At 41.7% G+C, this 14,846-nt stretch overlaps 1 protein-coding gene across 2 annotated transcripts in view; it reads left to right on the plus strand.

Annotated features, from left to right (window-relative positions):
• ME3 (malic enzyme 3) overlaps positions 1-14,846 on the plus strand; it is a 217,448-nt gene that overhangs the window by 93,633 nt on the left and 108,969 nt on the right. For both annotated transcript variants that reach the window (XM_010356026.1, XM_010356027.2), the window contains exons 3-4: positions 6,916-7,049; positions 10,038-10,187. In XM_010356026.1, the coding sequence (XP_010354328.1) occupies positions 6,916-7,049; positions 10,038-10,187 (284 nt within the window). The remainder of the gene's footprint in view (positions 1-6,915; positions 7,050-10,037; positions 10,188-14,846) is intronic.

Here is a 14,846-nt window from a genome sequence, read left to right on the forward strand (position 1 = left end):
TCAGCTCACTGCAACTTCCGCCTCCCAGATTCATGCAATTCTCCTGCCTCAGCCTTCCAAGTAGCTGGGATTACAGGCCTGCACCATCATGCCTGACTAATTTTGTATTTTTAGTAGAGATGGGGTTTCTCAATGTTGGTCAGGCTGGTCTTGAACTCCCAACCTCAGGTGATCCACCTGCCTCAGCCTCCCAAAGTGCTGGGATTACAGGTGTGAGCCACTGCGCCCGGCCACTCTCTTTCTTTTTTTATCCATTCCTTTCGCACAACTCCCCTGACACCCCATCACATTTTCTGAGGTCCGTCTCACCAAAGTCCTGGGAGGATGTGCACTATAGTGGCAAGAATACGAATGGTTTTATCACATACCTCTAGTCAAAGAAAATCATCAGGAAAAAATTATCACACCAAATATACTTATTGATTATAAAATGCCTCCTGGTTTAAGAAGCAATAGAGTATGAAGTAATAGCCATGGAACCTCAGGAACATTATGTAACTTCTCTTGCTTAGGCTTCTCAACTATAAAGGGAAGGTTGTAAAATCTTCCTCACAATGTGGTTGTAAGGAAAGTTAGAATAAGATTAGATATTCATTAAAGTCCCTTCTTTAGAGCTGATGATAAAAACACCTCTAAGGTGAGGATAATCAATATATGGGTTTGAATCTCCCTATGGTTATAATTCCCTGTCAAAGGGCTTGTAATAATTTTGGATGAAATCATTTTGAGGTGGCGGAGGAATGAAGGGAGCTCTGATGCTCCCTACCTTTGTGGATTTCCTCTCCCCAAGGAAATCTGGGGGAAGCTGCCTGTCAACAGCATAATTGAGGTCTCGTTTATCACCTGCACAGTTTTCTTCACTTTTAGGAGGAAACTTGCATTATTTGGGACTCAGTATAGATAAAAGACTTAACCAGAGTTGCCCCAGCTATGATCAGCCTTGAATTCAACAGGGGTCACATTAGCAGGCCTGCGCAATCCCCCCATGGGGATTCTGGCCCCTTCCTTCTTGATGTCTGCCGCCCATGGAGCCACTCAGGGGATCACTATTGTCAGTGTTGCTAGCGCCTCCCATGAGAAAGCTGAGTGTGTCCAGGAGCTCCAGTGCCAGAGCAGCCCTCACTCCAGCAGGGCCACCCTGAGTTCTACACAGAAAAAGTCTCTGTTTTTCACCATGTTTTGTACCTTCTCATCTTGGGATAAAGGTGGGGCAGCTTATGTCCCTTTCTCACAGTGTCTTTTATAAGAACAGTTCCTGCAACTTCTTCCAGCAAACATTGTCCCTCCAGGGCTTGACTGTGACCAGGTCAGAGACTCCATGACATCTTATTCCCCATCTCTCTCCCCAGCATTCAAACTAGAAAATGCTGGTCTGTGAAAGACACTGCCAAGAGAATGAAAAGACAAGCCACAGACTAGGACAAATATTTACATAATACATGTCCAGTAAAAGGCTTATATTCAAAACATGCAAAGAACTATTTTAAAAATTTTTTTGAAATAAATTTATATACCATGCAATTCACCCATTTAAGGTTGTATAATTCAACAGTTTGGGATATATCACCTTAGTAGTTTTATAAGCTGTAGTAAAATATATATAACATAAAATTAGCCATTTTGACAATTTTAATTGTACAATTAAGTGGCACTAAGTACTTTCACAATGTTGTAAAACCATCACCATTATCCATTTTTAAAACTTTTTCTCACTCTAAACAGAAAATCTGTAACCAATCATTAATAGCCATCACTTCCCTTACTTCAAGTCCATGGTAACTTCAAAGCTACTTTCTGTCTTTATGAATTTTCCTGTTCCAGACATTTTATATAAGTAGAATCACACAATATTTGCCCTTTTGTGTCTGGCTTATTTTACTTAGCATAGTGTTTTCAAGGTTCATCCATGAAGTAGCACAGAGCAGAACTTCATTCCTTTTTATAGCTGAATAAATTTTCATTGCATGTATATACATTTTGTTCATCCATTCATATGTTGATGAACACCTGGGTTATTTCCACTTTTTGGCTATGGTAAATAATGCTGCAATGAACATTGACATATAATTATTTGTTCAAGTCCATGCTTTCAATTCCTTTGGGTATATGCCTAGGAGCAGAATTGCTGGGTCATACGGTAATTCTACGTTTAGCTTTTTGAGGACCACTACACTTTTCATACAGGCTGCAATATTTTACATTCTCACCAGCAATGTACCAGCCAGAGTTTTCATTTCTCTGCATGTTCACCAACACTTGTTTCCTGGTGTGTGTGTGTGTGTGTGTGTGTGTGTACGTGTGTATTTTAATTTCAGCCATTCTATTGGGTGTAAAGTGGTACAGTGTATCGTATTGTGGCTTTGATTTGCATTTCCCTACTGACTTTACCAAAGAAGATATACAGATAGAAAATAAATGTATGAAATACCTAGGAATACAGCTAACCAAGGAAAAGCAAGATCTCTACCAGGAGACCTACAAAACCCTGCTGAAAGAAATCAGAGACAACACAAATAAATGGAAAAACATTCCATGCTAATGGATTGGAAGAATCAGTATTGTAAAAATGGCCACATTGCCCAAAGCAATGTACAAGTTCAATGCTATTCCTATTAAGCTGCCAATGTCATTCTTCACAGAACTAGAAAAGCTATTCTAAAATTCATGTGGAAGCAAAAAAGAGCCCAACTAGCCAAGCAATCCTAAGCTAAAACAGCAAAGTTGGAAGCATCATACTGCCTGACTTCAATCAATACTATAAAGCTGCAGTAACCAAAACAGCATGGTACTGGTACAAAAACAGACTTGGAGACCAATGGAACAGAATAGAAAACTCAGAAATAAAACCATACACGTATAACCATCTGATCATCAACAAGGCTGACAAAGACAAGTAATGGGGAAAGGGATCCCTATTCAATAAATGGTACTGGTCTAACTAGCTAGCCATATGCAGAAGATTAAAACTGGACCTCTTCCTTTTACCATATATAAAAATTAACTTAGTGCATCAAAGATTTAAATATAAGATATCAAACTATAAAAAAAATCCTAGAAGACAACGTAAGAAATACTCTTTTCAACGTCAACCTTGGCGAAGAACATTTGACTAAGTCCTCAAAAGCAACTGCAGCAAAAACATACAAGAAGACATACAAGTGTCCAACAAACATGAAAAAATGCTCAACATCACTGATCATCAGAGAAATGCAAATTAAAACCACAATGAGATACCATCTCACACCAGTCAGCATGGCTATTATCAAAAAGTCAATAAACAACAGATACTGGAGAAGCTGATGAGAAAAGAGAATGCTTATACACTATAAATGTAAATGTAGTGTAAATTAGTCCAGCCACTATGGAAAGCAGTCCGGAGACTTCTCAAACTTAAAACAGAGCTACCATTGGACCCAGCAATCCCATTACTGAGTATATGCCCAAAGGAAAATAAATCATTCTACCAAAAAGACACATGCACTTGTATGTTCATCTCTGTGCTATTCACAATAGCAAAAACATGGGATCAACTCAGGTGCCCATCAATGATAGAGTGGATGAAGAAAATGTGGTACATATATACCATGGAATACTATGCAGCCTTAAAAAAGAGTGAAGTCATGTTTTTTTGCAGCAACATGAATGCAGTTGGAGGCCATAATCCTTAGTGAATTAATGCAGGAATAGAAAACCAAATACCACATGTTCTCATTTACAAGTGGGAGCTAAATATTGAGCACACATGGACTTAAACATAGGAAGAATAGACAGTGCAGACTACTAGATGGGGGAGAAAGGAGGATACTGGAGGTTGAAAACCTACGTATCAGGTACCATACGCACTACCTGGGTGATAGGATCTCTACCCTAAACCTCAGCATCATGCAATATTCCTGTGTAACAAACCTGTACATGTACCCCTGTATCTAAAATAAAGACTGAAATTTAAGGGAAAAAAAGAAAAGATACTCAGTATTATATGTCAATAGAGGATTGCTAATTAAAGCAATAATGACATATCACTGTACACCTATTAGAACAATTAAAATCCAAAAAACTGACAATACCAGTTGCTGGAGAGGATGTAGAGCAACAGAAATTCTCATTCACTTCTAGCAGGAATGCAAAATGGTACAGCCACTTTAGAAAAGTTTGGCAGTTTCTTACAAAGCTAAGCATAGTTTTACCATATGATCCAGCAGTTGCACTTCAACATATTTATCCAACTGATTTAAAAATGTATGTTCACATAAAAACCTGCACAGGAATATTTACAGCAACTTTATTTATAATCACCAAAAGCTGGAAGCAACCAAGCTTTCTTCAATAAGTGGAGAAACAAACTATGTTACAAATGTACAGTGGAATGTTATTCAATGATAATAAATGAGTTATCAAGAGATGAAAATACATGGATGAACTCTAGGTGTATATTTTTAAGTAAAAGAAGCCAGTCTGAAAAAGTTACATACTTTATGGTTCCAATTGTATGACATTCTAGAAAAGATGAAACTGTAGAGTCAGTAAAGAAGGTCAGTGGTCACCAGAGGTTTGGGGGAGGAAAGAGAGATGAACAAGTAAAGCCCATGGAATTTTTAGAGCAGTGAAACTATTTCGTATGATACTGTAGTGGTGGATGTATGACATGCATTTGTCAAAACCCATAGAACTTTACAGCATAAAGAATGAACCGTAATGTGTCCAGATTTTTAAAAAATTATTTAATAGGTTGGGGGATTCCAGAAAGGAATGCAGACTATGACAGGAGAATCTAACTGTATTACAGATGTATGTAACAATCTCAGTGAAGAGAGTAGAGGGAAAAAGTTTTGACTTAAGTAACTTTGGAAATGAGTAGAGTCTGTTAGAATAAAGGCAAAGAGAACTGCACATAACCACTGTACTCTAATTTATAAAGTTGTTTCCCACAGTGCTTCACGTTAACAATTTTGACACTGCTATATGGGTATACTGAAATTAAGCGGTTAAGTACATAAATGGGAGATGGTCAAAGCCAAACTTTTTATTGTTGGAGTGGGAATTCACAGTTTAGCAAGGTGATAGGGTTAAAATGATCCATGTGGTAATGAATTCATATTGGAGACATTAGCATGAACTTATGTTCAGCTTAATACAGGTTCAGATGGTTAAATATAGAAAACTTTATAGATATGTGGTTATACTCCAGTTTTAATATACACATATATATTTCCTTGCTCTGTTAACTGACAGGGACTAGAAATAAACAAAGGACACAAGTAGTAAATAGTGCCCAAATCTTGCCTTCTAATAACCATGCTCCAAAAAAGGAATTGGGGATCCTTGGAGAAATGGTTTAGTCTAGGACCACGGCTGGCAATGTACAAGATGAACCTGGAGCATCTTGTAGTGCCAGAAAGTAAGGAATTTCAAAACAAAAACAAAAACAAAAAAAACAACCAACCCACTACTGTTACATTATGGGTAGTATATCAAAGAAATGCAAGAGCCAACCGAAAACACTCCCAATGGCCAAGGCTAGGAGTAACTTTAGAGTGGAGAAACCTGACAAGCATGACTTTTGCCCACTGATCGAGGTCTATATCAACAGTGATAATCACATTTATTATATGTACCCATGGTCTGATGTGATGAAAATGGCACTCTACTTCTGTGATCTTCCTTCCAAAAACCCATGACCACAATCCAACCATGAGAAAAACATCAGACAAGTTTCCAGTAGAGGAGTATGTGCAAAATACCTGACCAGGGCTTCTCCAAACTGTCAAGGTTGTCAAAAACAAGGGACATCTGGGAAACTGTCAAAGCCAAGAGGAGCCTAGGGAGACATGATGACTAAACTTAATATAGGATCCTGGATGGGGTCCTGGAATTTTATATATATCTATATATACACACACACATATATATACACACACACATACACATACATATATACACACACACACATACACATACACACACACATATACACACATATTTATATATATATACACACACATATTTATATATATCTGTATATGTATTAGATAAAAACTTTAAAAAATCTGAATAAACTGAAGGCTTTAGTTAATAATAATGGATCATTACTGGTTCATTGACTCTAATGAAAGTATAATACTAATGTCAAATGTTAATAATCAGGGACACTGGTTGAGGGGGTATATGGGAACTCTGTACTGTCTTCTCAGTTTTTCTGTAAATACTGTTTGTATTAGTCCGTTTTTACACTGCTATAAAGATACTACCTGAGACTGGGTAATTTACAAACAAAAGAGGCTTAATTGACTCCAGGTTCCACATGGCTGAGGAGGCCTCATGAAACTTACAATCATGGTAGAAAGTGAAGGGGAAGCAGGCACATCTTACATGGTGGCAGGAGAGAGAGAAAAGGGGGAAGCACCAGACACTTATCAAACAACCAGATCTCATTAGAACTCACTCACTACCACAAGAATAGCATGGGAAAAACAGCCCCCATGATCCAATCACCTCCCATCAGGTCCCTCCCTCAACACATGGGGACTAGGAATTTGGATTACAATTCAAGATGAGATTTGGGTGGGGACACAGAGACAAATCATATCACTGTTCTAAAAAATAAAATGAAACATATGTATATAAAAACAAAACAACAACAACAACAAAAAAAAAAAAAAAAAAAAAAAAAAAAACAGGAAAACCCTGATGATACAGTTTCCCCATTTTTTCCAGTGAGGAAGCTGAAGTTCAGGAGTGTCAAAGTAACTGGCACAAGATGACCATCCTACTTAAACAGCAGAGGTGGGATTTGAGTTGAGGGACCTTTCTACTGAGTCACACTGACTTTTACCTGTCTGTGGGTGGGACCTCTTCTGTTCCTTTGTTTCCTGTGTATGCACTTATGTGTGGGTGTTTTTTTCTTGTTCTTGCCAGGGGATGGCCTTTACCCTTGAAGAAAGACTGCAGCTTGGAATCCACGGCTTAATCCCACCCTGCTTTCTGAGTCAGGATGTCCAGCTCCTCCGAATCATGAGATATTATGAGCGGCAGCAGAGTGACCTGGACAAGTCAGTACCTAGCATCTGTTCTCTCTGCCTGGTCCTTGGGCTGAGCTGTCTGTTTCCTATGCTTCACAGAGGGTTTTCCAGAAACTCTCCAGCTAAAAAAGGCTGAGAGCCCAAAGAGATCCCAGACTCAGTCCTACCTTCTAGAGGATTCATAGTCTCCCTGAGAGACAAGGCTTGTTATAACTGAGACACAGCCGACATGTCCTGGGGGAACTGGAAAGGGAAACTGCATTCCAACCAGTGGAATCTGGAAGGGCCTCTGGGAAGTGGTAGAAGCTGAGTCAGCATAAGAAGCACTGATAAGACTTCAGCAGACAGCAGTGGGGTTCAGGGAGAATGTTTCACTGAGAGGGACGAAGTGGAGCAGAGACGTAGAGACAGGCATGTTAAGGAAGTGGTACATAGCTTGGGTTCCTGGAATTAGGGGGACATGGTGGGGGAGAGGGAAATGGACAGGGGACACCTTAGGATAAACTAGATGTCATTTGTTGGAGGCTATGGGCAACAGTTAATAACCCTGCCTCCTCTCTGAGTTCTCCTCCAATAGAGAACCAGACATAAAGAGCCAATGGGGAATCATGGGGTCAACTTTATCAGCTTTACTAAACAAGGGAGTCACTTCCCAGGTCGCATGGCTATAAATGGGCACAGCTGGAATTTGAACACAGAGACCTGGCTCCAGAGTCTATGCTTTTCATTTCTCTGGTATGCCACAGCTAAGATGCAGCAGAGACCAGTGGCTACAAGACTAGACTCTAGTACTAGACCGAGTTCAAATCTATATTCTACCTCTTAATAGCAAAAGTTACTTAGCCTCTATGGGTCTTTTCCCATTGGTACAATGAGTACCATAGGGAAAACTCATAGGGTTGTTAGGAGGATTAAATGCCTTAGTATTTGTGTTGGGCTTAGAACAGTGCCTGGCACACAGTAGGCAGTATGTCAGCATTTGTCAAGTAAATATGTCACCTTGTTATTGGCTCTAGCAGAAATGTAGGAAGAAGATAAGGAATCCCCCTCTTAGAACAAACAAACTCTAGAACTTGGCCAGTTCAATCTATAGAACAAACTGGCCAAGACTTCGGGTCCTTGAAGGTGTGGCTGTCCCCCTAGGGGCAGAGCTCAGCAGCATGCCAGGGTCACCCTGCACTCATATTCCTGTTTCCCTCATACCATCCATTGCTTCTGAGTGGTGATGAGCACGGAAGCCTCTGCTCATACCTCCACCCCTACTCCCAAAGCTCTAAACTCAAAGGATGTTAGTCACATTAACTCCAAGGCCATACTGTAGTCAGGCCAAATATCCTCTCCCTCTTTTTTATCTAACTCTAATTGGGTCTAGCTAAGTCACTCTGAAGAGCAAGCCAGAAATGACACAATGAATTCAACTAACAGGATGAGACACGCCCTAAATTTGAATAATCTGAACCTTCTCCTTTTGTTAAATTTATAAAGAAGAAATCAAGTCCAAAGTGAAATCCTCTTCCTACAGATATTAAGCTCTAAACGTTAAATTCAAAAATCCTTCCCTCCCCAGTTATTTCCAGCTAGATGGGCCTCACTCATAGATCTGGGGAAACATTCCAGGTTCAGGGACAGAAGAGTGTGCCTATTTCTGGGAGTTCTAGAGGCTCATCCCTGATGCTGCTTGACCACCTTGACCCGCTTATTTCCAGGAGTCCCTCATTTTACAGGGTGCTTGGGGACATGCTAAGAAAACTCCTCATCTTCTTTTGAGTAAGGGCAGTGGTGTGCTGGTAAATCTTTAATAACTGGTTCTCTGTGTGGGGTGAGGAATGGGGTAGGAAATTATGGCATCCGCCAGATTCCATAGTGTAAATACTTGTAAGATGGCTAGTTTCAGGTTACCAGTTTGACATAACTGAAGGTAGAACTGAGAAAAGATGTGCACAAATGGCTATTGGGTAAGAGAATCCCACTCTGGCAATGGGTTGAGATCCTGGCTCTTCCTGAGTATCAGTCCTCTCTTGCTGAAAACACCTTCCAGAGCACAGTTTTTAGTTTTCCACCAAAGGACCAATTCCTTTGGTAGAGAGGAGAAGGCTGAGACCCAAGAGGTCACACAAGACTTTCCCAAGTTCACACAGCTAATAAATGGCAGAGCTGGGATTCAAATCCAGGATCCTGATGTCATGCCTAGTGATCATTTCACCAGATCACAGATGTTTTTCCCCATTAGAGCATTTCTCTCATCCCTCCCCATGCCAAAGCATCAAGTACCTTAGTACTCTCCCCAAGATTATTATCCAGAAAGGTTGTGATATTAGCAGTCACACTTAATTGTGAATTTCAGCCCCTAGGTTTTCTCTCACAGAGGTTTTTGCATTCTTAGGAGTCTGAATGGAAGGCTCTTTTCCTGGCTTAGTGATTTCAGGTTTCAGGGATCAGGTAAAAGAGAGATTATTTTTAGAAATCACAATTTGTGACAGGAACCAGCCCAGTGTGGCAGGAGAGGCCAGTCCATAGAGTGCTTATATGCCCAGGATTTTCCTTGACCCTACCCCACCCCCAGAATATTATTATGCTATTGTCATTTCATTAATGTTCACATAATATCATAAGCATCTTGAACAATGGTTGAGAGCACAGATTCCAGAGTCAGACTGCTTAGATTCAAATTCCCACCCTGCCATGGACCTGGGGTGAGTCAGTTTCTCTCTACATTAGTCTCCTTGCCTCTAAAATAGCAAGAATTATAATCCCTACTTCACAAGCCATCGGAGGTTTTAAAGGAGTTATTGTAAAATATTTAACAGTACCTTCACCATGTATAATAATAAGCACCACAAGCAGGTCATCTTCACATTTCATAACTGTTGAAGCTCATGCTCAGGGCAGATGGCTTGCCCATGAAGGTGCCCTTGTAGCTGGGCAGGAACGGGAGCCCTGGGTCTTTGCACCACACCACAGAGGCATCAGGGCCTACTGCTACCCCATGTCAGCTTGCTTTTTCTCTCCCTTTCCAAGGTACATCATTCTCATGACACTCCAAGACCGGAACGAGAAGCTCTTCTACCGAGTGCTGACTTCGGATGTGGAGAAGTTCATGCCTATCGTGTACACACCCACCGTGGGGCTGGCCTGTCAGCACTATGGCCTCACCTTCCGCAGGCCCCGGTGAGCCCCCGTGGAGTGAGGGTTCCGGGAGGGCTGCCTCATAGAGGGGAATAAATTCTTTCCACCGTTCATGCATGTATTGGGACCCTGGAGGCTAACTCCTGACTGGGTCAGTGGTCCAACAAAAAGACATTTGATTTTAAGCATTTGCTCAGGAAAATGACCCCGTAAGCAGATAAATGAGCAGAAAGAGTAGTAGCAAGGGGATGTCGAATCTTCTTCACTTCCAAATAATTAATGCCCAGCATGCTCAGAGTTGACCTGAGAGAGTTCAGGTTGTATTTCTCCCATTATCTACCTATCACTTCTCTCACCCTCTCTGGTCATCTCCTAAGTACCAACAACTCTCCTGCCAATTCGGGCCAATGAATAATGGAGTGTTGGATACCAAATACTGAATTTTTTTTGCTGTCTTGAAAAACCAGCATATCTTCCTTCAGGCTTGACTCAGATTCTACTTTAAATGTCATTTTATTAGACAAAATTTTGGCACTCCATTTTCTTTCAAAGCCAAAGAATTTTGAGCAGTTTTCTAAAGCAATCAGTTTTTTTTCATAATGACTTCAGAATACATGTTTAAAAAAAAGAAAAAATGGTAGGGTCCTTGGGGGAAGTTGCCTTATAATCATAAATACATAGTTCTAGCACTAATGTTAAAAGACCTACCCAGTTTATTATATGTAATGGAACATTGTTCTAGTCTACGTTCAAATATGTAACATACTGTGCACAGATGTGTAATTTACATTTATGTAGAATTTATAAGTCAGTGTTTGTAAATCACACGTTATATGGGGAACATGTAATCATGAATTCAAAACGGCTTTAATTTAGAAAAACAATCTTCTAGTTTTGTAGCTAGCATTTGGGTTGAATATTACAAGATGGTTACAGTGTGTTCCCAATGCCCGTCCTGTTTCTTTCTGGGTCCCACTGTTACCACTGGCAAAGGACAGCACATCAAACCTCATCCTGATGGTGGTGTGTCTGGCTGTTGCAGCAGACACGTCCTCATCACTCAGAACAGCTAAGCTTTTGCAAACCTATAGAGGCCCACTATGCCAGGGCCCCATAGCAGTTCTGGTCTTCAACATGCTTCTTTCAACAAGAAAGAGACTCCTGTTCTCTTATTCCCATTCCTGAAACCAATAGTGCCAGAGACATTAGGAGCTGATGTTACATTTCTGAAGGATACGGGACTGTATGTACTTCCCTGTTCCTATGCAGAAATGATCCTTTCTGCACAGATCAGCTCATGGCATTTCATCTAAAGCATTTAGCAGCTCCCTAGGGCTTAAAGAATCAAGACCAACACTTTGATAGATCTAAGCCTGTCACAGCCCAGCTCTGAAATTCAATGTTCTAGCTATTCTGATCTGTTCTCCATGCCCAAGTACACCGATGTTCTTCTCCATGCCTATGCACATATGGTCCTGTCTGCCTCAAACTCCTGCATCTCCCCTTTCCTTGGTCTCCACTCGTCACAATTCAGGTTATCCTTCAAGGCCCATCCCAAGGGTCAACTTCTCCATGGAGCCCTCCCCCATCCCCTCAGGCTGAACTGACCACCCCTTTTTTTGGCCTCCTCAAAATCCATTACACATACTTCTATCCCATAGTTTTCTTTTTTGTTTTTCATGTTTTTAGTTATTGTTTGTATATAACTCTCTTCTACTAGAATACAAACTTCTTGAAGGGGCAAGAAACATGATGGATCAGTTGTGTATTCTAGACCAATACTTGGCAAGTAATTGTCACTCAGTTGGGAAAGTAATGCTGTGTACTCTCTGTGAAGAATTAGTTCTTTGCAGTCAGCCCCAAATTTTAATCTCCTTGACCCTGGGTGATTTTCTTATCTTCTCTCTGCCTTAATTTCCACATTTATGAAATCGAGGTAACAATACTACCTACTTCAATCATTATGAGGGTAAAATGAGAAGTGTGGATCAGGTACCTGGCAGAAAATTGGAACCAGATAAATATCAGTGTCTACTTCTCTTCAGTAACTATTGCAGAAAGGAGAAAGGATTAATAGATGTAGAGTCATATTATACATTGCATGTTTAAATATTTACCAAGAAAGTAGAATCATTGAACATGTAACAAACTAACACTTTTAACTTCAGAAGGAAACCGAACCCAAGATTATGCAAACATATACAATTTTGCTTTTCCAGAACCAGCTTTTTCCTGAAGAAGACCTTTAACCCCCTAAGGCAAGATTAACCATCTCCCCTGACTAAGATCTTATGGAAATTCAAGTCTATCCCACTCTGGCCCCTATTGCCAGGATGTGTGGAAGCCCTCACTCCGTAAGCTCCTATGGAAACTAGATTGTAGTGGCTTCAGTTGGTTCCAGATAAACTAATATCAGGGTCAGGACCTTGCATATGCAACAGGCTTGTGAAAGCAGAATTTGCCTCCAGAGCCCACTCCAGAATCCAAGGAAACCACCAGGACTGAATTTACATATCTTAACTCATTTAATTATTACAACCTCCCTAGGAGGTAGGCCCTATTTTTATCTCAATTGCAGATGGGAAAACTGAGGCACAGGGAAATAACTTACCCAAAGTCACATATAGTTTATAACCAGCAAAGCCAGGGCCCAACCCAATCTGAACCAAAGTGTAGACAGGCAACCACCACACTACACTGACTCTTATAGTTTAGGTCTGTGCACAGCTGGTGGGCATTCTGGGTGGGATGTCGTTGCAGCTCCAGGAATGTTTGACTGCCCAGGGGTCTCAGGTGGGGATTGCTAGATACCATTTCTAGAGCTCTCCTGGGAGGAATTGATCCAGCAAGGTCCCAGGGCCTGCAGCTGGGTGAGCTTGAGGCAGGCTTGGGCAGACTTAACCGTCTTCTTGAATTAGTCCCTCACACTCTTGGTTCAGACTTCCCGAATATGTTGTGCACAAACCCTTCTTCAGATGATTACCCAATTAAGTTATTTGACATGTGACATTCTGAGTTGTTGCTCTAGGTTTCCATTTGGCTGCTTTCCAGGTGTGGATTCCACACCTGCCTTGTTCCTGAGGGAAATAAAAGTTTGGGCTCCGCCCAAGCCCTGAACTTCATCTGAGACCTGGCTTGGACTTACTTTGTGGATTAGCATCTGAAGGGAGGACAGTCCCAAGGCCGAGAGGGAGAGAGCCAGCGCCTTCTCAGTTTCTGAAATGATAAACACTCCTGCCAGGTTCCCAAGAACAATGAAGTCCTCTGTAAAATGTCTGGCCCCCCACCAAAGCTAATTACATCCAGCTGATGCTAAAATTGAGCCGTCAACCTGCCTGGGGCTCTGCATCACCTCACAACCAGGGAAAGAGTATCTCAGGGGCACCTGAGTGTCCCTGGGCAGATAGGCACCACAGAAGGTTCTGGGCTCTGGTGGAGCCTCCTCTGCCTCATCCTGCCTCTCACCTGACACATTCTCTGCATGTGCCTCCATGAGCCTGGCTTAAGGGAACGCCCCCTGAAGGTCAGTCACTAGTGTGTGAGCTGGAAGAGGTGAAAGCCAGAGGTGAAGCTGGGTGGAGGCCGAGACAGAACTCAACCCAGAGGAAGGGGGTGGGGAGGAAGCCAATACGGGGTCCAGTGTCAGTAAATACTCTCCCTTTCCGAGGCCACATCACTCTTGACCAGCCCTGTCTTCACATGCCTCATCCTCTTGGGCTCCAAGCAATGTGCTGCACCCGCCTGTAAACCTAACATTTCCCAGCTTTGGTATAGGTCCAACCCGTATGGGTGATGGAGATCTGAAAGAAAACATTATGACACTTGTTAAAGATGGTAAGGCAGACTTTATTCAGGAGCTGGAGAGCAGGGGACTACGATAGACATATAACTATGGCAGAGGAGTCTTGCAGTGAGGGAGAGAGATTGGACTCAACTCTGACTCCAATAAGGACAAATGGGGATTTATAACCCAGGAACAGCATGGGGGGCAGTGCTTGGAAATTACTAGGAGGAAACGTCAAGAATAGGGGGTTTCTGGTTAAATTGATAGGATGGGATTATTGCTGAAGGCAGGCCAGAGTCCTGAGATAACAAGGGTGGCGAGTCACCAAAGGTAGGTGGAGGATTTTAGCCAAACCGACTTAGCAGGATTCTTGCTCAAACTGGATTCTACAAGGACAGGAAAGGAAGCCCAATGTCTGACCTAGTCAGAGGAGACTCAGGAGCCCAACTAAAGCTTTGGTCAAAGGAGAGTCTTTGTCAGAGGGCTGGGTTGTAGGTAGTAGAAGCAGCACAGACTTTGAAGCCAGGCACTCTTGGCCTTGAATCTCAGCTCCTGATGACTTTTGGCAATTAATTTAGCACCTCGTCAGCCTCCTCATATGTAAAATGGAAATCACACCTATTCACATGGCTGCTTGGGAAGATTCAGTGAGATTCCAAATGTAAAGGGCCTGGCCCTAGTAAGAGCTCAGCAGCTATGATCTGCTTGACCCAGGACCCCCAGGTAGGGTTCTGCTGCATGGCTTCCATGATCTCCTCTAGCTCTAACATTTTATGATCTAGTAACCCAAATTCTATAACCAAGTTAGAAATAGATCTTTAAGTGATCCATGGTAATATTATGCAGCCAAACCTAAGTTTCCCCACCTGTAAAATTAAGAGGGTCTAGTTAGAGCACCAATTCTCAGTCCTGGCTGT

This window comes from Rhinopithecus roxellana, chromosome 15 (genome assembly GCF_007565055.1).
Source record: "Rhinopithecus roxellana isolate Shanxi Qingling chromosome 15, ASM756505v1, whole genome shotgun sequence".
Lineage (NCBI taxonomy): Eukaryota > Metazoa > Chordata > Mammalia > Primates > Cercopithecidae > Rhinopithecus > Rhinopithecus roxellana.